At 34.0% G+C, this 25,185-nt stretch overlaps 1 protein-coding gene, 1 long non-coding RNA gene and 1 pseudogene across 4 annotated transcripts in view; 1 reads left to right on the top strand and 2 right to left on the bottom strand.

The window, feature by feature from the left end:
* Window positions 1-25,185, top strand: part of LOC134270540 (putative nuclease HARBI1) — a 319,031-nt pseudogene that overhangs the window by 261,373 nt on the left and 32,473 nt on the right.
* Window positions 8,342-25,185, bottom strand: part of LOC134270533 (leucine--tRNA ligase, cytoplasmic-like) — a 36,400-nt gene continuing 19,556 nt past the window's right edge. The window contains exons 18-29 of the mRNA XM_062752766.1: window positions 14,870-15,008; window positions 14,188-14,400; window positions 13,843-13,900; window positions 13,678-13,741; window positions 13,337-13,520; window positions 11,241-11,331; window positions 10,722-11,105; window positions 10,422-10,529; window positions 10,159-10,263; window positions 9,564-9,659; window positions 9,050-9,185; window positions 8,342-8,782 (exon numbers count right to left, since the gene is read on the bottom strand). Coding sequence (XP_062608750.1) covers window positions 8,574-8,782; window positions 9,050-9,185; window positions 9,564-9,659; window positions 10,159-10,263; window positions 10,422-10,529; window positions 10,722-11,105; window positions 11,241-11,331; window positions 13,337-13,520; window positions 13,678-13,741; window positions 13,843-13,900; window positions 14,188-14,400; window positions 14,870-15,008 — 1,787 coding nt within the window. The 3' untranslated portion in view covers window positions 8,342-8,573. The remainder of the gene's footprint in view (window positions 8,783-9,049; window positions 9,186-9,563; window positions 9,660-10,158; window positions 10,264-10,421; window positions 10,530-10,721; window positions 11,106-11,240; window positions 11,332-13,336; window positions 13,521-13,677; window positions 13,742-13,842; window positions 13,901-14,187; window positions 14,401-14,869; window positions 15,009-25,185) is intronic.
* Window positions 19,648-25,137, bottom strand: LOC134270529 (uncharacterized). Of its 3 annotated transcripts, XR_009992844.1 has the most exons (4): window positions 24,690-25,137; window positions 21,002-21,193; window positions 20,653-20,869; window positions 19,648-20,387 (listed from the first exon to the last, which is right to left on the bottom strand). It is a non-coding gene; the product is annotated as an uncharacterized LOC134270529 (long non-coding RNA). The 3 variants fall into 3 exon arrangements; XR_009992843.1 differs by having other exon boundaries at window positions 19,648-20,869; window positions 24,690-25,136; XR_009992845.1 differs by lacking the exon at window positions 24,690-25,137 and adding an exon at window positions 24,353-24,435 and having other exon boundaries at window positions 19,648-20,869.

Consider the following 25,185-nt stretch of genomic DNA (forward strand, 5'->3'; position numbering starts at 1 on the left):
CAAGTGTCTATAATTTCATTTGTAATTTTTAACCAATTCCACTGAAAAATAAATAAAATATGAAGAAATTCCACGAACTTTTGGATCAACCCTCGTATAATCTTTGAGACGAAGTCTTTCTTTAGAAACCAACAACCTTGACCCTTTGAGCTTGACCCCGGAGTTTTTCCTACCTTTAAAAACGTTAACCTTGGTCATAACCCTTGAACAGGTGTGCTAGGGTGTTATATTTCACATTTGTATTTCTTCTGAAAAGGCCTTCCTTTAGGTACCAACAAATTTGATCTGCATTTGAGGAAGCTTAACCTTCATAATGTTACCATACAGGGGCATCAGTGTTTCACAAACACATCTTGTTATATATCTAGAGCTATAGGCTTTCCGAAGCCTTGTTCAACCAGCTCCCTTCTAAGATCCTCGTCCTAGCACCAGAGACCCTAGACCTACATGTAGCCCAGGACCTAAAAAATCACACAATTTTGGAAGAAGCTTAATTTCTTGCTCATTAGTTGCTCATCACAACCATACACTAAATGTATATTCCAAATATCGAGAAACAGAGTAGATTTTCGATGAAATAATGCATTTTCACAATGCAATCAATCCTTAAAACCTGAGACCTAGCTTGACCCATGGACCCTGGAATGTTGAAAGAGACACCCTTGTCATTGGTGTCGGAAGCAAATTGAGGGGGGAGGGGCTAGGTGAAAGAGAAAAAATTTCAAACCTACAAAAAACTTGACAAGCAAAAAAAGGAAATGTGTCCATTGCCCAAACTCGAAAATCCATTTCGTGGGGTGGGGGTAAATTTCTTTCAGTACCATTTTTTTTTGCAAACACGACTTTTGAAAAGGGGGAGGGGCGAAACCTACACCCCAATATTCACAATGTTCAATGCCTATATATTATGTCTATCTTTTAAAAAAAAAAGTGGAGGGGGTTCAAACCAACAACCCTCGGTTTGCGACGCCTATGCTTGTTCAGTGTGATTATATACTTAATTTGTTTCATTAATACCTTGGGGCAGAGAAGAATGCTTTCAAATAAATAATGCACATTCACCGATTCACTATATAGTATATGTACATAATGGATATACCCACCCCCTCCCGGAAGAAGCACTCTGCCCACCATATGACTAACCATTTATTTATATTACGTCTACTTGAAAAAAAAATATCCAGTACAATTTCTGTTATATAAATCGGACATTTAGCAAATTCTCATTCCGGGTAAATTCGGGGGGGGGACCTATACCGAGTCAGTGGGAACATTTCCTGTATTTCTCGAAATCAGTTACAAGTACCCCTGCTATATTTGTACGATAGGTACATAATTGAAAGTCGGTCATCATGTACATAGAGCAGTTCGTTATTTACTAGAGTCATATCAATAAAACTTCTGCCCAAGTCAACCACTTTCTATGGGCAGGTGCGCGTTTTGATTTGTAATCGAACACTCAAAGGGTCATTCTTCTATTTCCCATTTATATCGCTCAACATATTTATTAGAAAATCTTACAGTTTACTGCTTTTTGATAAAAGGAATATATAACCACGGATTCTTGCTGGTTTGGTACTCTCCTTTTTCATTCAAGGTTCAACAAAATGCAAAGATCTATCAGTATGTGTACAGCCTTTTATAATTATTTAACGACCCTTGCCGAAACCTTTCCAGTTTATAACTCTTCACTCTAGGTGACATTTTTTTTTATCGACAGGTGACACAATTTGCCACAAGTTCAAGCAAAAAAGAAAGGCGTCAGTTCATAAGTTCTTTACACCCACTTGTAGATGTAGCTATTAAGTAACTATAGCCCTAAATGCCTTGCATTCACATAATATTTCCCTTTGAACCTGATGGAGTACACGCAGTGCATAAGAGACGTCTCGCCGGGTGTAGAGTGTCGGCCTGTAATACTAATCCCATCAGGCCCGAGGTCTAACAACAATAAACCTAACTAACAACAAACACAGTCTTTACTGATGTCCATAGCTAAGGACCATGATACACAGTTGTGCTTTATTCAAAATCACATCGTACAAAACACAACAGTCATACACAGCTATAGCCCGGTATATAAAAATACTAAAAAGACGCGAAATTTCTTCCCTTCTCAGTCACTCAATTGTAACAATTATGCTCTTTCATTCTGAATACAAACACAAGAAAATGGAATTCATTTTACAAATAATTAAATGAGCAAAAATAGTGGATCGTTACGACCCTTTAAAGCACAGTCTATACACATGATCCATTCATCCACGGCACCATTAGGCTTTCTTCTCTTGTTCAATGGCTGAAAAGAAAGGGAAAACATTAAATTAACTTCCCATAAATAAATATCGCAATATTGTCTAAGAAATAACACAAGAGGGACCAATGTTCTGTCGATCCTTCCGCAGCGATAGATGCGCTCGAAATATTGACTTTTATTTTACGATATTGGTGTGTCTAATTTTTGTTTTGCCGAGTTCCATCTTCCCTATTATGCAATGTCTGGCATCATCTCTAGATCACTGCATGGATATCATATTATAAACCTCATTCAAATGTGGTCCCTAATTAAAGGCCTGAGAATCGAACAAAGCTTTTGCTGAAGTAACAAAAACTGCGGATATCGATAAAAATAAGAAATGAGAGCTCTTCCATAAAATGTGGTCGCCTTGTATGCAAACATAAACATATATGCCACTATTTCAGATAATGATCATGTTTTTTGTTAACTTTTCTGATAAGTCGTTTCTTATTTACAGAACTAATATAAAATATTTAAAACGGTCATTCGTCAGTGGCTCAGTGGCGGCCTGAGAAAGTTCGAGTGGCCTTATCGCTGGAGAAATTATTGATCGAGTCCACGCCCAGCAGCAATGGTTCTGCTTATTTTAATAAATCTGTAAATCTTGATTAAACACTGCTCATATTTCAGCCCCCTCTGTCGGCCTTCGCGTAATACGCATAGCTAGTAAAAATTTGGTACATGTGACATATTTTGTCGAGTGGAAATAATTCAACGTCTGGTGCCTCTAAAATATGAATTCTTTGTCTAAACTATGCTTGCATCTGCTAGCGTGTGTGATGACTCAATGAACGTTATGCACTCCGTAAGACAGATGTGCAGAGGAGTTGAACTTTTATATCGTCTGCGCTGCGGTTTTCAAGACTTAATTACTCTGTATCACTACGAAGACGAAATATTTTTGAAAAACCGATAAGTTCTGATAAGTTAATGATACCGCTCCAATGTCCGTTTCCTAAATAATTCGGCTAGACAGTGGTGACTCATTGCTGTTTCTTAACTTTAAAGCATCAGAGAGAGAGAGAGAGAGTACACATACTTTCTTTTGTTGGTAGAGGGTTCTTCTCTTGTGTTTCTACTTTTTTAAGCTTGCTTTTGTCGAAGGTTTCAACTTCTTTGACGTCTGGTTTATCACTCATGTTGGATAAAAACTGCAAAGAGAAAAATATAATTATGTATGCACGCTTGTCTGAAGACATGGCGATATATCAATTGACCAGGAAATTAAAGGGTTTGGTGGATTTGCATGAAAAGATCGTGGAGAATCGTACATAACAAGGTGTCACTTTCTCACTGTGAGCGTATACAGATCAATAACCGCACCCCTGTCGACCAGTAGGGATTATAATTTTTATTGTCTGGTTCACTGATCGCAATAAATTCACTCATAAAAAAGGGTGAATTTAATTTTAAAAATCAGCTGTTTTTTTTTTTAACACTACGGGGAGTTTTTCTCATTTATCCCCTTATTTCTTTCACCAACAAAATCGTGTACCATCTGTTAAAAAAAATGTTAATCAATTTCGAAAAAAAAAATACATTATTCATATCAGGCCTATTAACAAAATGCATGCAATTACAACAAAATATAGTAGGTACTTACATATATAAAAAGTCCTAGCAGACGAAAAAATTAACACGCCTTACAGTCACCCAAGTGAGTACGCGACTGAACAGTAAGGAAGCAAATCCCGGCTATAGACTCTGGATGTGCGCGCGCCGCTATTGCTCCATCAGGGCGGTGATTCATATTTCTAATGACACATAGCTGGACAGCTCATGTCGTATACTTTGGCCAAGAGTAATAAGAGGGAAAATGGCCATTAAGATAAATAAAATGTGTTTATTCTAAACAGTACTACATTTACACAGTTAATCATCAATGGATAAAAACGTTCATAAACACATATTTAATTTAATATAAAAAAAAACGCTACACCATAATTTATCTTTGTTTAAAATGAGACGACTCAAACTTTAATAGATGAAATTTATTCTCTTTTCATACTTTATCTCCTAAAATCTTAAAAAACTTAAAAACTCCTCTCTGATGTAAGGACAACAGATAAACTTAAGGAAGTATATTTTTAAAAGAAAACTGAAAGGTTTAATCATTCAAGGGGAAGTAACTCTATTATATCCAAGGCTCATCGGGAAAACTTCTTTTTTGATTTACAGAGAGACTTAAATAATGAAGTGACAATTGATAAGTAAATTAGATCCGTATTTATCTTATCTAAGTTTTCCAGAAAATGTTGCAGGAGAGTTTCGTTATCAAATATTCCCAGTTCTTTGCCCTTTCACTCCGTCTTGGACAAGAGATACTATCGCCCTTATCCAAGGACCCCCAGCGATAAACATCGAACACTCTCATAACAGCGTAAACAAGTAACACATATGTCAAGATTATAATTCTGATAACTTCAAACCTTTATTTACATAACGAACATATAAAAAGCTGTAAGCAAAAGCTCAGACCCAGTCAAGCTCACCTCAATATAATGTGTGTGTGTGTACTTAAAAAATGTAAAGTATTTCCCCCTCACTTAAAAAGTAGCTAAATCCAGATCAGTGTACAAAGAGCGACGATGAACCTGTACTACGATCCTAATAACTGCAAGTTACTTCCGTCTTAGAAGCGATCTTGACAGCGGATAAGATATTTTAATGCATAACAAACCAGAAGTCTCTGTCGAGACTGTAGCTCTACTGGTACGTACTTATCAAAAACCATTGCACTATTTTATGTATCTTTGTGTAGTCTACTTGTGTGCCAACTTATTTTGAAATCAAACTAGAACTGTAGAAGGAGTAGCGTTTTTAAGGAATTTCACAGAAAATTCTATTTTTAGTAACCATGGTAACACCGTTCATCGAAATCAGAAACCGATGCACTATTCTATGTATCTTAGGGTAGTCTACTTGTGTGCCAAGTTATACTGAAATCAGACCAAAACTGTAGAAGGAGTAGCGTTTTTAAAGAATTTCACAGAAAATTCTATTTTTAGTAACCATGGCAACATCGTTCATCGAAATTAAAAACCGATGCACTATTCTATGTATCTTAGTGTAGTCTACTTGTGTGCCAAGTTATATTGAAATCAGACCAAAACTGTAGAAGAAGTAGCGTTTTTAAGGAATTTCACAGAAAATTCTATTTTTAGTAACCATGGTAACACCGTTCATCGAAATCAGAAACCGATGCACTATTCTATGTATCTTAGGGTAGTCTACTTGTGTGCCAAGTTATATTGAAATCAAACTAGAACTGTAGAAGGAGTAGCATTTTTAAGGAATTTCACAGAAAATTCTATGTATAGTAACCATGGCAACATCGTTCATCTAAATTAAAAACCGATGCACTATTCTATGTATCTTAGTGTAGCCTACTTGTGTGCCAAGTTATATTGAAATCAGACCAAAACTGCAGAAGGAGTAGCGTTTTAAAGGAATTTCACAGAAAATTCTATTTTTAGTAACCATGGCAACACCGTTCATCGAAATCAAAAACCGATGCACTATTCTATGTATCTTAGTGTAGTCTACTTGTGTGCCAAGTTATATTGAAATCAGACCAAAACTGTGGAAGGAGTAGCGTTTTAAAGGAATTTCACAGAAAATTCTATTTTTAGTAACCATGGCAACACCGTTCATCGAAATCAAAAACCGATGCACTATTCTATGTATCTTAGTGTAGTCTAATTGTGTGCCAAAGTATATTGAAATCAGACCAAAACTGCAGAAGGAGTAGCGTTTTAAAGGAATTTCACAGAAAATTCTATTTTTAGTAACCATGGCAACACCGTTCATTGAAATTAAAAACCCATGCACTATTCTATGTATCTTAGTGTAGTCTACTTGTGTGCCAAGTTATATTGAAATCAGACTAAAATTGTAGGAGGAGTAGCGTTTTGAAAAATTGTTTACAGACAGACGGACAGACAGACGGACAGACAGACAGACAGACAGACGGACGGACGCCGGACGCATTACTATCGCATAAGCTCTTCTGGTCTCTGACCAGTAGAGCTAAAAATAAAGATGATATTCTTATATATCGGGGAAAATCCATCAAAGTGTGGCAATATATTTACAAATACCAGGCCACGTTTTAAAGTTACAGAGATGTTAAAACACTCTTTTTTTCGAAGTTAAAATGCCATATTAACAAGGAACACAGGGACTTGCTCTTGGAGTGTAAAAAATATTTGTGAAAAAAAAACGATTTACTATTAAAACGTGTAGTTTTATAGTAAATCGTTTTTTTTCTTCATAAATATTTTTTACACGCCAGGAGCAAGTCCCTGTGCAAGGAATGACATGATGATGTTTGCAAAACACCTATGCTCCTCCCCCAAATAATTGGAATTTTTCTAAGTCCAAGGGACATTATATGTCAAAAATTGCTCGATCGTACCAAAAACATATTTTTATGATAAATATGTACCCCGGTATACTGAATTTCATTTCAATATGTGCAACCTCTGCAAAGAAAATGAACGGAAACTGCAAATAATTGGAATTTTTCTAGAGGGGGCATAACTCTGTCCAAAATGGATCGATTGTACCCAAAACAGAATTTTGACCTAGATATTCTAATGATAAATATGTATACCAATTTTTATTTCAATATGTGCAACCTCTGCGAAGAAAATGAACGGAAACTGATGATGGACCGACAGACAGCAGCAAAGCAATATGCCCTCCCTTCTTCGAATAGGGGCATAATAAAATACACTACATGATGTGGCACAGGCAGACATTCACACGTGGACCAAAGTATAAAATGTCATCGGAACCAAACTATACATTTTCCAGAACAACCGTAATATAAGTATTATGAAATACATTGTAGGTATCGTCTATGCCCCCCCCCCCCATTCCCTTCATTACTGGATTCAGGCAGATGATTATTTCCAAGCAATCACTAGGGACACAGACATATACGGTATAATATACATGTAGTTACATTTTGAATAGCTTTTGTTTTATAGAGAATTGTATTGGTGTGTCTTATCCATTACTTGGAATTTTTTATTTTCCTGTGAAGGGTCATTTTATCATGTTATGTAATTTCTAAATAACTTTCTATGGTTTATTGCGTACGCCAGATTGTATACATATGCAGCCAGAACAAGAACATACTAGTATATATGCTTATGTCAGCTGAAAGTGTCATTGTAATACTTTCCTGCTTAGTAGACTTAACAAAATGACAATGTCTAACCAGGAAACTACTCGGCCTCATGCTAAGTGGAAAATCCTTTGGACCCCCTTCTCTTCATTTCCCCTTATGTATAAATCCAGCTAAATGTCTCAATATTAAACAATCTGTCACAATTCAGGATATGTATATACAAATTTCCATGTTTTTCTCTTGCAATCCAGTACCCATACGAATGTTATGAATCAAATATGCAAGTTGGTAGTAATGTTTTACAAAGATGGTAAAGTGTTTTCCACTTTCGAAAAAAAAAAATTTCTACAACTGACACAGTTTCATAAAAAGTTGTGTAGGACTACATAATATATGCTTGTTATGAATGAGTTTTAGACTTGACAAATGACAGCTATCTTCTAAATTGTTTGAAGTAAAAGATTTTAATGAAATTTATTCACAAGGTTGTTATGCAAATTAACAAAACCTAAAGATTTACAGACTCCTCTTACACAAAGATGATGCTGAATTACATTCTATTTACATGTATTAGGTGATAATAATATAGTTTTTTGTAAAACTGTATACTCAGGAATTAAGATATCAAAATTATATAACAAAAATTTCCTCACTTTTTAAGACAGGACAAGCAAGGAAACAAGATGAGGATATAAATGTAAGATAAGTACACATATCTCTTTGTGTTTAATGCAAATTTGTGACTTTATGAACAGAATTAGGTTAGACAAACTTTAAACATTGCCCGTGTGACAAAAGATAGAAAGACTGAGGGGAAATACCTACATAAGATGCATAGTACATGAACGAGTGTATGTAAAACTAAAAATACTGTTAAAAGCTGAAACAAAATAAAAGCTTGAAACTTCTTCTCAAGAAATAATTTATTTTGGAGCACATGAATTCATAAATAAGCACAATTTCACTTGTAATATCACAAGTTAATGGAGCAGGACATCCGATACTTAGAAACCCACACAAAGTTCTTCATACCCATAGCAACCAATCAAATCACTTCCTCCTCACTCTATACTACAGCTGTGTCACATTTTTATGTATAAATTGAAGCCCTCCACACCACACTAAAATCCACTGGTGTTACGTGTTAACGATGTAAACCAGACTCTGTCCTATATCCAGCTTCTTCCCATTGCTCTGTAAAGTCACTTGTTCTTCGGGGACACTGATATGAAACACAGAATTGTCAGGGATGACCACTTTGCCTTTTTCGATATCATTCATGTCTGGAATCGTTCTAGGTCCTCTGACAGGGTCTTCAAACATCAGAAGTCGGATCTGACCAATATCTGGCAAATAATTCACAACTTTATAAGTCACAGTATTCTTTCAACAGGGCATGAAAGTGTCTTACTAAAATTTTTATACAGTTCATGTTTCTCGTTAATTTTACCAAGCAAGATTTTTTCCACAGTAAAGATAGTTTCTCAAAACTAAAGGCATTTTACAAGACTTAGATAAATGGATTTTTTTTAAAGAATGCTTTCACATAAAATGTAAAAACTTTCCTTCACTTTTTTTACACATTATGCTGTCTCTATGGAATCTATTTTTACCTTTTATTTTGGAGCGGTCGGTCTTCATTATTCGGGTCAGGATGGCTGTCTTGGTGTCTCCTTCATACACTGGCAGCTTTATCCCAAACAGCCCACTCATTGGCTGAGGGTTTATAACCTGGACAGTTACTGACGGCTGAAAATACAAACCAAAATCTACAGATATGTCTGTACATATACAAATTAAAAAAACATGACCATTTTGTTAAAAAAAAAAAAAAAATAAAAAAAAAATTAAAGACCAGTTTACATAAAGAGCATTCTAATTTATTTTGTTTGCTTCAGAATTCTACACGTTTAAATACATTTTTTTTGTAAAAAATATCAAGCCAACATTAAGAAATGATAAGCTGAAATGGTTTTATTTTTCCAGTAAAAAGCTTGTTATCCATCATAAGATAAGGGTATGCTATAGGAGAAACTCCTCACTTCTGGATTTTTCATCATATGTCTAACCCTGCCTTCATTCATCATTAGCTTCTCTGTCGAAGCTGCCATACTTAGACCGACCTACCTCCTCCCTGAACGTGGTGAATGGTTTCCCGGGGCAGCAGTCTTCCTTAACTTTATCATCAGCCTCATCAGAATACCTAATGTCCAGTCCCTCCAACTACAGAAAATAAACAACCTTAGATCAACAACCAAGGAAATGGAGATATCAGACATCACAGAACTTTCTCCAAAACAAAAATTTATCATTCTTTAAAACCCCATACACCTATTAAAGTAAAGAGTGTTTTTTACTTATTTTTGTGTAATTTAAAGTTCCTATACTTGGACCTTTGACTTTCAGTTTGATAATGCATTATGATGATGTATGTCTTTTAAATTCAATTTTGAGTAGATGCCAGCTAAAACTACATCTTTGATAATTTTTCTTTAAATAACACAAGGGTTTTCATAATTATCAGCTTAAAACTCGTGATAATGAATGCCAATTTTTCATCAATCAACACCATTCTGTTCACACTTTATTTTTTAAATAAAGAATATCTTAACAAAATTATCAGTGGGAAAGGTACGATGTAAAGTACATGTACATTGCATGTGATCTTATCATTGGTGAAGTAAATGATCTCCTTTATTATTTCCTCATTACAAAATCTTACATCTAGTGTGCTGATCATGTACTTCTTAAACTTGTTCATGACCTCCATTTCATCAAAGTCTGACGTTAAATTCAAAGCCTTGATACCATTCTTTTCCACATTTTCCTAAAAATAGATCAAAACATTTTAAACTGCCATGCTGTCACATTAATGTTCAACGTATTAATTCATATTTTTATGTCTGAAATTAAAGTTTTAATAAAGAACAACCTCTCCCCATTTATTGTTTTGATTGAAACCAACACTTGGCAGTTTCTTTTTACCTTTGCTAACTGTACAAATGGCATCAGCTTCTTCATGTATTTCTTTAACTCTGGCTTGTCTTTGAAAGCATTTGCTATCACTTTCATGTCTGGAAAGCCTTTGTTTTGCTAAAAACAAAACAGATAAGAATCAAGTTTTCTGTTCTGTGTATATAGGGGCACATATAGGTTAAATAATTTTTCCAAAAAAAAAATGAAAGCAATTACTGCCCAAGAAAATTAAAACAAAAGCACTGAACACCATTTTAAGACTTTATAGTTCAGTTTTCTTTTATAAGACTTTATGATAGGAGTACTTGCCTCGTACAGAGTTTTTAATGTAGACAGTACAGTATTCTGCCAAGGGGGGTAAGTCTTGGCGATCCAAATCGTCCCATGCGACGCTCTGTCCAGCTTCATCTTCTTGCCTTTAGCCGGAGTCAGCAGCTGCTTTAGCCGGATTCTGAAGGCGTGAGCAGCCTCCTGTACATACTGCGAGATCTGTAGCAGGGTCTCGTCCACAGTTCCAGCCACAGGCCACTTCTCATGCATGATACTGCGGGGCTTTCCCAGGAGTTCCCAGACATACTCACAGATATGTGGACAGATGGGACTTAACATGAGAGTCTGTACCTCTATAAACCTCATCACCAGGTCACGGTGCATACCCTCCAACTCATACTCCCTGTACTTGTCACGGCAGGCCTGTAAAATAACTCAATACATCATCTATCTATAAATAACATTTCTGAAGTAAGTTTTTGCAGAGGGAGTTTGTAAGAAATGATTTCGCTTCCATTTTTCCTTTGACAATCTAAAAGTGCATTTACAGAAGCTTACCTGGAATTCATAGAATCCTGTACGCATGGCCTCCTTAAATAACATTTTCTCATAGTGGTTCTGTGTCTCCAATATGGCTTTGTTTATTTCACTACAATTTAAAGTGTAACAATTTTTTTTACTTGCTCTCTCTCATCCATTAAAATGCACTATAAACTTTATTATGTTCTAATAACAAAGTCTGAGTGTAAAAACAGGTAATAGATTACTTATGGACAAGGTGTATGTAGAATAAGAACTGATCAAATATCTGATCGTTGGTTGTCTTAGTGGGACCTTTACCTTATAAATATCTGATCGTTGGTTATGTAACCTAAAAATATCTGATCATTGGTTGTGTTACCTATCTGATCGTTGGTTGTATTGGTAGGATCGTTACCTTATAAATATTTGATCATTGGTTGTGTCACCTTATAAATATCTGATCGTTGGTCATGGTTATGTTACCTTATAAATATCTGATCTTTGGTTGTGTTACCTTATAAATATCTGATCGTTGGTTATGTTACCTTATAAATATCTTATCGTTGGTCATGTTACCTCATAAATTTCTTATCGTTGGTCATGTTTCCTTATAAATATCTGATCTTTGGTTATGTTACTGTAAACCAATTATTATACGCGTCATTTTTTATTCGCGACTGACCCCTAGAGAACTAATCCGCGACGATTTATTTCCGCGAACAAGTGGTCACATTTTTTATTTCCACGAGTATTTTTTGTTTCAAATTAAAATTTTATATCCGCCCATAAACTAGGTAAAATGCTGCTGTGAGTCCTGCATACGCGTTCTTCAAGACATTCTGTGCATTGCGTCCATTTAAAATCTTATATCCGCCCCTAAAGTGGGTAAAATGTTACAATGAGTATACTTCTTACGCATTATTCACGACGCTCGAATGAAAATCGGGAAAAAAATCTAGGACATTAAAGTTGATTTAAAACTCTCAATTGTAAAAATGCTTCATATTAATTGGGTAATCGACGCTTTCTGAGATCAACATAGCCAAAGGGCAATTAATTATAAATGGTTGGGATAAAGCAGGACTGGGCCATAATTAGTCATAATTAACCAGGCTATCTCTAACTCGTCTGTGACAATAAATGAACAATACTACACAAGCTGAAATAATTATTGACATTCTAATCATTTCTACACAAATAGTTTTAGATTCGCCATTCGTTTATATATTTTTTCTGAATGTTTGTAATCAAATTTCAACTGCTTCTAGTACACTAAAGTTCTTCCGTGATTACTTATTGAACCGTCGGGATCCGTAAAAAAAGGGCAAATAACTCTAATCATACCACATGAGAATAAAATGAACAACTGGTTCGCGACGATAAATATCCGCAAGCAGGGGTTACTCGAGGAACTCGCGGATATTTATCGCACGCGTATAATACTTGGTTTACAGTACCTTATAAATATCTTATCGTTGGTCATGTTACCTTATAAATATCTGATCTTTGGTTATGTTACCTTATAAATATCTTATCGTTGGTTATGTTACCTTATAAATATCTTATCGTTGGTCATGTTACCTTATAAATATCTTATCGTTGGTCATGTTACCTTATAAATATCTGATCTTTGGTTATGTTACCTTATAAATATCTTATCGTTGGTTATGTTACCTTATAAATATCTTATCGTTGGTCATGTTACCTTATAAATATCTTATCGTTGGTCATGTTTCCTTATAAATATCTGATCTTTGGTTATGTTACCTTATAAATATCTTATCGTTGGTTATGTTACCTTATAAATATCTTATCGTTGGTCATGTTACCTTATAAATATCTTATCGTTGGTCATGTTACCTTATAAATATCTGATCTTTGGTTATGTTACCTTATAAATATCTTATCGTTGGTGGTGTTACCTAATAAATATCTGATGGTTGGTTGAGTTACCTGATAAATATCTGATTGTTGGTCGAGTTACCTGATAAATATCTAATTGTTGGTTGTGTTGTTAGGGTCATTACCTTATAAATATCAGATTGTTTTTTGTGTTATCTTATAAATATCTGATCGTTGGTTGTATTGGTAGGATCGTTACCTTATAAATATCTGATCGTTGGTTGTGTTACCTTATAAATATCTGATCGTTCGTTGTGTCGGTGGGTCCCGTCCTCAGCGTGTCTTTAGTGGCCAGTATCTCCTTCACCCACTCCAGGTATGTGTACAGTCTCAGGAGACCAGCATCAGCCATCTTAGTCACAAAGTTAGCGTCCTCTACCGTGTCTCCAGCATCTGATAGAGCCAGTCTCATACCTACAACAGGTAGTAAACAGGTGACAAGTCATCATATAAAACAATGTTACCGATAAAGCCAGTCTCATTCCTACAACAGGGATCAAGCTATTCAACAAGAGCAGAACACTACATATGTAAGGGAGATAACTCTAATGTAACACAAATTCCTAATTACCATCAGCTGAAAATTTGTCAATTGCGTCCGTGAGGGTGAGGAAATTTCCAGTCGACTTGGACATCTGTAATAAAATCAGAACCAATGTACTTTGTACTTACACAATAATATGTACTATGTATCCATAGAAAATAAATATTTCAAGGTTGTCATATCTACACTTACCTTTTCAGAATTCAGCAGTAAATGACCATTAGCTCTAATACTTCTAGGCCACTTGGAACTAAAAATAACACAATTGTTTAAAATATAATCATGGCTATCTTATAAGGTTTAAACACAGCAACATTTTAACTAATTCAGTTTTAATTATATCTGTTTATTTCTCTAGTGAGATGCTTTGACATACTTTGCATACTTTTTAATCAGAAACTTTACAATTATAAAAATATCTACATATTAAATAAAGCAGTCAAAGGTAATCAGTCCGAAGTAAAACCTTATAATATATGTATTTACTTGTCCTTAGTAAAACCCTTTGTATTTACCTGTCATAGTCATTGTATTTACCTGTCATTAGGCCACATGGCCACATGGTTGTAGATGTAGTAGGTCAGGTGATTAGGTACCAGATCTTTACCGGACACCCTCAGGTCTACAGGGTACCAGTACTCAAACTCTGCCCTCAGTCTGTCCAGGGTAGCCTTAGGGATAGGTCCTCCCTTGTAGGGGGTGTTCTTGTATAAGATATAGTCCCAGACCTCTGGAGTCAGTTCCTCTGCCCTACAATGTATGTTCTGGGTAACTATCTAAACAGGTTCTTTAAGTTTCAATTGAATGAATCATTATCATCAAAAAATATTCATAAAATAATTTGTCAATTACTTTTACAAAACACAATGTAAAGTTTAGGTACTGTAAACCAACTTTTATTCGCATGCGAGAAATTTTCGCGAAGTTCGCGAGAGCCTCATCATAGCGAATATTTCTCGCCGCCAACCAGTCCCTATAGTATATTTGTTCTATTAAAAACAGATGCAAAAAAGCTTGATCGCAATAATTAATCATCGCGAACTAGTTTATTCCTGGTAAATCGCGAAATAAAGTCATCGTGAATAAAAGTTGGTTTACAGTAATCTACACTGTACATTAACTGCCTCCTAACAACAAAGGCTATTACTATGATTTAACCTCTTCCCTGACTGGCCCACTTAGAGAATTTTTTAATTTCTCCCTCCACCTGTCCCCTTACCTGATATTAGCAGGACTCTTCCCGCTCCCATCAAACACGCCGCCCTGTAACAGGTGGGCCACAGTATAGTACGCCATGTAGACCGTGGAGTCAGAGAGAGACTCTACAAGGTACTGAGGGTCCCACGGAATGCGGCTCCCTACAGACAAATAAACAATATCAAGACTCCACAAGGTACTCCCACAGACAAACAAATAAACAGTCACAAACAACAGCAAGGGGTGTTCTAAAAATAATATGTTTATGCAAGTAAAAGGTATATATCTCAAGTTGAAATTTTCAAAAATGGTCCAACTGCTTCACAATTATTAACCAGTAACAACCATCTTTAATACATTTATTTCTAACAAAACAAAATGTTTTAGAACTGTTGGCATCAAAGATTACCACTGCATTTATACATAAAAGCAGCAGTAAGAGTTTTGAGTCAATGTTCACTTTGGCATCACATTAATTTGATGTCTGATAGCAATCAGCACCACAGTACGAGTGATGCCATGAGAAGACCGATTATCCGTCTTAGATAGAGTAAAACACGCTTACAACCAAGTCCAAGGAACAAACGATTTTGCTTAATTATAAGCATAATTCATTATATCCTTTAAGTTTACAAAGTCAGAAGGAATGACAATCACTTTGCTATAAATGTCAATTCACAATAAGCATGTTTGCTATAAGCGTGTTTTTACTGTATTTAAAATTTCAATTCAATACTACATGGAATAATAATAGAATATTCCTGTATGCAGAGCATATAGTGGTAAAGTTATTAAAATAAGAGCTCTATAATTTAAGTAATCCATATGATCAGGAGAAGGCACAAAGTGGTAAAGTTGTTAAGATAAACAGCTGTATAATTTACCTAATCCATGGGATCGGGAGCAGACATAAAGTGGTAAAGTTGTTAAGATAAATGGCTCTATAATTTACCTAATCCATAGGATCGGGAGCAGGCATAAAGAGCTGTATAATTTACCTACATGTAATCCATAGGATCAGCAGCAGACATTAAATGTAAAAGTTAAACTAGAACTGTCCAGTAGGGACAAATACCCCCCGCTGGGTTTTTCAGAGAAGGTGCCAATTCAAAAATACTTTATGGATCTAGAGGTGTTCACAATTTACTTACAAAATTTGCAGTGAAATATAATTGCATGCTCATCATGCTTCTTAATGAATGAAACAAAGGTGCAACCAAATGAAACATCAATACTAATACATTGTAATTCCATTGTAACATTATTTTTTTATTTTATCTTTTTATTTCTGCATTAAAAAATATATTGCAATTATGTGTTATGTCACTCTGCAAACTGATTGTTGAAAAAAAATCATATTATACAAAATCAAATTAATCTTGATAACTTTATATCAAATTCATTTTGAAAATAAAGAGCTGGTCATCCAGTAATGAAGTGCTTTGACAGACAATAAATTACAATTAAGAGAATAAGAGAAGAGAGATCTTTAATTCTTGTGCCCGATTCCCAGGAGATAACATATGGTTCATAATGAGATACCTTAATGTTCAACTTCCCACACCAAACTCATTAATTTATCTTTAACTGGATGCATGTCCAGTCATTATTCCCAAGAGACAAATGAAATTACATTATCTTCTGTGCAATGTAAAAGGTGTTTTTAACACTTGATGATGTTTCTTTTTTTTCAGTTTTTATGAGTAGTTTTAAGCTGTAGTTAACGTTTTTGTACAGATATTCTAGATTTTATGTCTCAAACCTTATACATGAGCCCAAAATGAACAAGTCAATTAAAATAAAAAATAAAACCTGTAAAATGCATAAAAATGAACAAAAAGAGTTGAAAATTCCAGGTGCACACCTTCATATGGTGAATAATAAGTGTACAAATTTTCAGATTAATCCTTGCAATAGTTTCTGAGAAACGGTCCGGACAAAACCACAAAATAAAAATGAAAAAACACCTGTAAAATTTAAAATAATAATCGAATCAAGATGAAAATTTCAGGTGCACAACTTCATATGGTGAATAATATGTGTACAAATTTTCAGACAAATCCTTCCAATAGTTTCTGAGTAATGGTCCGGACAAAATCTTGTCTACAGACAGACGGACAGATGGACAGCTATACAGTTGAGAGGTACATTGTGCATTTTACGGAAGGTGCGGGGTTATAATTTTGCTTTGTGGGGTTATTAATAGTACAGTGGTGACTTGAGAGGTTTCATTAGGAATTCAAACAAATGGTATATTGTGGGGTTAAAGGTCTATATTTGTGGGGTTAAAGATCTATATTTGTGGGGTTAAAGATCTATATTTGTGGGGTTAAAAATAAATTATTTAATATCAAGTCAACTTTACGGGCAACTAATTATAAGTACTTAAAATTGTTACTGTTTATCTGAAGAACTTAGAAGGGATATAGCAATAACATTTTTCAACTACTGCATAACAGTAACAATGCAAAAAAATGTTTTTATTTGAGGATAACTGTTGCATCAAAGTAAATTAACCCATCATGTTTTCACATGAAGATGATAGACAAGAATATCCCAGAAAGTGTTAAACAAACAACCCAAATATGCTATATAGATATAACAGACAACACTAACCCCATAAATTATAAGACAAACAACCCCAGTATGTACTCTTATAAAGATAATAGATAACACTAACCCCATTAAGTGTTTGGACAACAACCCCACTATGTATTCTTATAAAGATAATAGACAACACTAACCCCATAAAGTGTTTGGACAGCAACCCCACTATGTACTCTCATAAAGATAATAGACAACACTAACCCCATAAAGTGTTTGGACAGCAACCCCACTATGTACTATCATAAAGATAATAGACAACACTAACCCCATAAAGTGTTCGGACAACAACCCCACTATGTACTCGCATAAAGATAATAGACAACACTAACCCCATAAAGTGTTTGGACAGCAACCCCACTATGTTCTTATATAGATAATAGACAACACTAACCCCATAAAGTGTTTGGACAGCAACCCCACTATGTACACTCATAAAGATAATAGACAACACTAACCCCATAAAGTGTTTGGACAGCAACCCCACTATGTACTCTCATAAAGATAATAGACAACAATAACCCCATAAAGTGTTTGGACAGCAACTCCACTATGTACTCTCATAAAGATAACAGACAACACTAACCCCATAAAGTGTTTGAACAGCAACCCCACTATGTACTCTCATAAAGATAATAGACAACACTAACCCCATAAAGTGTTTGGACAGCAACCCCACGATGTACTTTCATAAAGATAATAGACAACACTAACCCCATAAAGTGTTTGGACAGCAACCCCACTATGTACTCTCATAAAGATAATAGACAACACAAACCCCATAAAGTGTTTGGACAGCAACCCCACTATGTACTCTCATAAAGATAATAGACAACACTAACCCCATAAAGTGTTTGGACAGCAACCCCACTATGTATTGTTATAAATATAAAAGACAACACTAACCCCATAAAGTGTTTGGACAGCAACCCCACTATGTATTTTTATAAAGATAATAGACAACACTAACCCCATAAAGTGTTTGGACAGCAACCCCACTATGTACTCTCATAAAGATAATAGACAACACAAACCCCATAAAGTGTTTGGACAGCAACCCCACTATGTACTCTCATTAAGATAATAGACAACACTAACCCCATAAAGTGTTTGGACAGCAACCCCACTATGTATTGTTATAAATATAAAAGACAACACTAACCCCATAAAGTGTTTGGACAGCAACCCCACTATGTACTCTCATAAAGATAATAGACAACACTAACCCCATAAAGTGTTAGGACAACAACCCCACTAAGTACTCTTATAAAGATAATAGACAACACTAACCCCATAATGTGTAACAACCCCATTATGTTCTTATATAGATAAAAGATAACATTAACCCCACAAAGTGTTAGACAAGAACCACAATATGTTCTGATAGAAAATATTAGACATCTTAGTAACCTCAGAGTGTTAAACAAACAACCACGCTGTATTCTCATGTAACAGATACCAGTAACCATATGAATTTAAGTGTTTGAAAACCCCAGTATGTTCTAATATCAAAAAACTCTACCAGGGACTGGTAATAAAAGAACAAGAACCCCCACTATGTTCAATCGCAACTTCTCGAGCCTTTCTGACTAGCTGACAAATGACCTCGAATGTATTAGTTAGACGCCATGGCAACAACCCCCCCTTTTCATGATCTTCGAAATAAATGCATGAAGACCTTTTATCTGTGGAATATGGAGTTTAATTTTATTCAATGCTATGATATTACATAAAACTTACTATAAAAGGGACTTCTTACTTCCTCTATCCTATATTTGAAAAAAACAAGAAAAGCATAACCTTTAACATCAGGTGATGTTAATACATTCGAGGTTGTTTTTCCGAACTCTGACGGAAAGACCCTGAGTGAGATGATGCAATTGCCAGTACGTCATATCCTTTTTTTTTACTATTAAAAATACCAAACTATACTCATAATACTTTTTTCTATTTTGATAACATACTTGAAAATTTGTTTTAAATATTTTTCAAACTATTTTTAATTGGATAATCTCTTTATCTTAACTGCTTATTTCTAATGAGAATTTTCCCTTTGAATCTGCTGGTGCATGAATTTGAAGTGTACATTATGCATCAAAAGCATACATAATTTCTTTGTAAATTAATAATAATAAATAAAAGAGATGATCCTGATTTTTTAAAAAAAAATTTAATCAAACTTTTCAGTTACTCGACAAGATGAACACAGATAAGAAACATGTCAATAAATGTAGAACACAGAAAAAAACCCTCAAAATTTGAGACAATCTTCATAAATGTAAAAAAAAAACAAGTATATAGTGAGTTGTCAAATAACTCTAAAACTTGCATGGTGTTGCTACTTATTTTAAACAAAATATATTAATTTAAATGAAGTTTTAAGAAAAAATGTGTAGTCTAATATCTCATCATTTTGCATTTTAAAATTGATATTTAAACAAAAATAACGATGTACATCCTTTTGGAAAATATACTCAAACTTAACAGCTGCACCCTCACTCCCATCCCCTAAAATAAAATGAAAAAAAAACAACAACATGCAATTGATTTACAATTTTCAAAAAAATAAAAATCAAACAACATAAATAAACATTTCAGTTTAATAATTATTTCTCACATTTAAAATGAGATCGCTAATTAAAAAAGACGAAAACTATGACTGTTACTTAATGTATAGAAATTCACCATGACGAATGCAATGTTCATAAAAGATCCTTTTGTCTTAAAGCTGAACAGTATTCATAAACATAAGTAATCAGAGATTACATAGCTCAATTCAAAAAATGATTACTTCAAGTAAGAAACGGTCTCACATTTAACTAATAATCAAGAAGTTAATTTAAGGTTTGCAGTAACTTGAGAATAGACATCCAAATACTTGAAACTAGTTGCCCATCAAGAAAATCACTCTCTACCATCGGCTCATACATTCACCTCTGTCGTTGGCTCGCGTATACACAGTTTTAAACATGAGAAATAGTGCGTTTGTTTTAATTCATTACAATTCAATTTCTATGTTTATGTCTGAATTTTGAGATAGATATTTACTAAATCAATCCAGAACTATTGATTTGAATTGAAACAATTCTTCAAATATCAAGTTTTATACGTTATGTCAAAAATCTTGACGTGAGCCCATTGCAGAGGTGTCTGAGAGAGGAACGAACGACAACTCTGCATGTGTCTGAGAGAGGAACGAACGACAACTCTGCATGGGAGATTGCAAGAAAATGTCATTCAATCCACGACCCCTGAAAATGTTATCTTTTTAAGATCAACTATCAAAAATCGATTCATCTTCTTTTTCTGAAAAGTAAGTCAGGTCCTAAATGTCGCCGTCTGGAGCAGACAATGGCAAGAATGAATCGGGATTGTGCTTGTTCTTCTGAAAAGTCTTTCATTCATACTTCATGTATACCTGTCAAAAAAAAAATACAGTAAAATATATTTCTAAATGATAATGTTCAATTTTTTTTACAGGTTATGTTTTAATTTATTGTAAAATAATATTGTTGTCTTGATTTTATGGGCACTTATAACATGTACTAACCATCAATCTGGATGTCTTTGATAGTTGCTTTCCTTAAATTTGTGAACTATATTCAGATCACAAATTGTGTGTTCAAGTCATAGGTCTGTTCTTTCAACTTTATGAATGTCCGACGCCTGCTGGTGTTGCTGCAAAAATAGAGCGGCCTAGATCATCAAAGTTCCACTGATGTTCACTTTCAGTATCTGAACTCTACAAAGGAATACAGAAGCAAATGTTTATTTATATCACATACAAAAATTCCGAGTTACTAATTAAAATTCATCGAAATTTATTTAAAGCATAGTTGTCATGTACTGTGAACTACTTTCTTATATTGGTAAAAGGTGAAAAAGTACAGTCAAACTTGTTTTAAGCTTTGGGAAGTCCAGAAACTAGCCACTTAAGACAGGTGGCCTCTTATTCTAGTTTGCCCAAGAAGTAGCCAGTCAGTCAATAAATAAACAGCAATAACCACTACAGTTGATTTAATTAAACATGTCAATTTCACAAAACCTTTGTATGTGTGTATATATATATTAATCCATGCCTATTTAAAAAATATGAAATTAAAGAATTCCAAATTAAATTTTTAAGGTTTTGTTCATAAGTGTTCAGAGTTCCAGAAACGCACCGGTCCACCGGGGATCCCCGGTGAACTTTGAATGGGACCGGTAAAATCTTAATTTTATTGGTCAAAATGTCCGATGTTTTTTTTTTTTTTTTTTTTTTACAGACTGTATAACCTTTACATATAATCTTAACAAAATCATTTAATTCAATTGTCCTGACAATAAACAAATGCAAAACTAAAGGAATGAAAAAAAAAAAACGTCAGGGCATCGCCAGATCTTGTTTAAATAAAATGTAGACGTTGATTGTCTACTATAAAAAGCTACATATTAAAATAATAATTTCCATAAGTCTGGGAGGAAAAACAGTTTTAAAAACCCTGTCAACAAATATTTTCAATGATAAATATATGCACTCTGTAGTTCTGACAGTAAAAAAAAGTGACAATCTACTTTCGTTTTGAAGGACGAATTTGCAGGGTTGCAAGAGTGCCTGCTATTTCTGCTTGATTACAGACAATTTGTTACCATTTATTATTTTCTCTATAATTTAATCTATTAGCATGATAATATTATACCAACTTCTGGATTTTTTTAAATGTATTTGATAGCATTTAAAATACAAGCGCGTTTTTCCCCTTTTCTAAAAATAGCGGATTGACTTGAATGTAGTAAAACGACAACAAATTCACTTAAAATCATCATTTTCATGATAAATTTGCATATCTTTATATCATTAGTACATATTTTTAACTGTATGGAGGTTGTATAATAAATTTTAACTAGTCAGAAATATCGGACGTTTTACCAAGCTTTTTAAAACGAGTTTGATATTTTACGTAATATTTTTCCTGGCACATAAAATACAAAAATCCAAAAGAAAAAAGCCTGGAAAACAACATATTTTCCAAACAATCAACCAAGAGTTGTCGTGTTGCAGATTTTATTTTTAAAACATTTTTAAAATCTGTCAGAAAGGACATAATAAATTTATACATGAATTAAGCGTTGGTCATCACACGCCTTCGGCGACGTCAAATCCTGCATACAAAGGCCATATACAAAATATTTCAATAATTTTTTTTTTAATCTGCCATCTTTTTATTTACACATATCATTTATTATATCGTTACAATTTCCAATCCTATAATATGTTAAATTTACATACAAAAAATTAATGTCCGGTAAATTTTACAACTGTCCGGTGAATTTTGAATATTTACAAGACAATTGTCCGACATATTTTTGACTAGTTTCGGGAACTCTGAGTGTTCCTTTGTAACATTCAAATCATTCAAGAAGAAATACATGTGCCTTACTACTATCTATTTTTTAAATAAGAAAAAATATAAAAGCTTTAATTAAAAGACAGTTTAATGGTGAATTAAATAAAGTATAAAAAATTATTTCAGTAAATGTCAATAAAATTCATTTAAAAACTTCACTATAATATGTTCAGGTAATGATCAGCAGTGTAACCCCCCCCCCCTTTCAATTAATCCTCGATCAACTACTTTGCTGAAGTTTTTAAAGTCTGGTAATTTTTTAATATTATTTTTATAAAGCTGTCAAAATTTCTATCTAACATACAGACACACACAAAAAATTATTCAATTGACCAAAGATTTGTATTAACGCAGTTTAAAATCATTCTACTACAACACAGGTGTCAAGTGCACCAGAGCGTAACTAATCCCTATCGATCGTCTCCTGATGGTGAAATTCACGAGATAATCATGCTATACAAACAGAGTTGCAATTAGAGCTTCTACACGGAATCAAAATCTAACAGGTGTAAAAATAATGATAGCCCTGTATTAGCTAAGTTACGTACTCTCACTGTAAATATTCAAAGTAATGATGAATTAATATTGTAAATTACAAAATGAAGCTTTAAGCTTGAATTTCTTTAAGTTTAGCTATAGAAAAACTATTAATTGTGATTTAATTCTTTTAAATTTGCAATGGTCGATCTTGAAAAATAAGTACAAATTGATCTTACAGGACGATTATATTTTTTCCATTAACACAAAGAGAGTTATATAAACGTATCTAAAGGTAATTTGTTTAATTTCTTTAATAGGTGAATTTTTTTTATCCGGCACATAATTACACAAACGACTGTGTAAGCAATGTGACATATTGGGTATTTTAACAACTGATTAAAATGTCCTACACTCATTTATAAACATTGATTGTCATTTATCAAATTGATATACCACTAAATTTTACAACCTAATTATACAACCCCATGTTGATTCCTTCGAAGCCTACTTGCTGCGAAAATTTATTGCAGTATAATTCCATTTTTCCATTCTGATTTTTTCTCTATAGATTAAGGTACGATTTCAAGTACATGTAAACAAATGTGTGAAGAGTAGATAAACAATCGGTAAGTATCTAGAATGAATTAAGAGAGAGAGAGAGAGAGAGAGAGAGAGCAATTATACTACGAAACAGGATAAAATTAAAGCCAAAAATATTCAATTTGAAAAAAATTTAAACACGGATGATTTAAAAATTAATCGGAAGGGGCGGAAGAGGCGTGAAAAATCCAGAGATTTTGTCTCCCATCGGAAGAATCACATGTATTTATGTTATGAGATATCTGCATGTAATTACCATAGATATAGAGAAAATTCGAATTAAGAAAAAAACACGATCGTATTTTGAAGTAAATAAGCCAAGTAGTACTCCAACACGGATTAAATTATGGAGATTTATTGACAGTTGGAGCATGTTATATGGAAAATTTAAATGGTTTGGATTTTTGTTGCAAAAAACGAGTGAAAATACGTACCAGGTGTGCTTTGCATGTATTGCACGTGTATAAATAATATTATCTTTTTTAACTGGCCAACGGGGCGACCCTCTTGCAGAAAACCACTAGCCCGACCTCCGGGTATCGGTCGATTTTCATTGCAGACCTCTGATTAAAAAAAGAACTATCAGTGCATTCAATCATTATCATTTTTTTCACAAAAGCCCGTTTTCAATCGGTATGTGTTTATGTGGACTACAAGTGTCCTTTCCTTCACTTTAAATAAATTCTACAACTGCATAATCTACGTATGAATCATATCAAACAACTTACAAAGCTTTTTTTCAATGTGGTGCAACAAAATAGTAAGACTTACTGCATTTGCTTTTTGTGTTTCCGAATTTCCTCACTGCTAATACAAAATGTCCACACAGCTACTTCCGTATTCTGCGCATGCGCAGTTAGTTTTAAATATATGCGCATGCTCAGGTATTCGGAACTCCTCGATTCAATTACCGAACTCCTCTAAACAGCAGATTTCTGAATGTCTGAGCGTTTTGGGCTAAGGACATGTCCAAAATTTGGACAAAGTCTTTGTGAGGTTAAATCTAATTTTAGGTTTTTCGACCTCATAGAGTAATTTTGAACGTAATTAGACCTCTTCATTATGGGGTTAACCCCACAGTACCCAAAAAACCCCACACTGCTGGAAAATACGTTAATTTTACCCCACAATGTACCTCTCGTAAGAACAGACAGACAGACGGACAGACAGACGGACATGGTGATTCCAATATACCCCCCCTAAACTTCGTTTGCGGGGGGTAAAAAAAGGCTCTTTAATTTCCGTAACCCACAGGATTATGGGAGCA

The sequence above is a fragment of the Saccostrea cucullata genome, unplaced genomic scaffold (assembly GCF_032062105.1).
Source record: "Saccostrea cucullata isolate Sc308-1 unplaced genomic scaffold, CSIRO_AGI_Scuc_v1 ctg281, whole genome shotgun sequence".
NCBI lineage: Eukaryota > Metazoa > Mollusca > Bivalvia > Ostreida > Ostreidae > Saccostrea > Saccostrea cuccullata.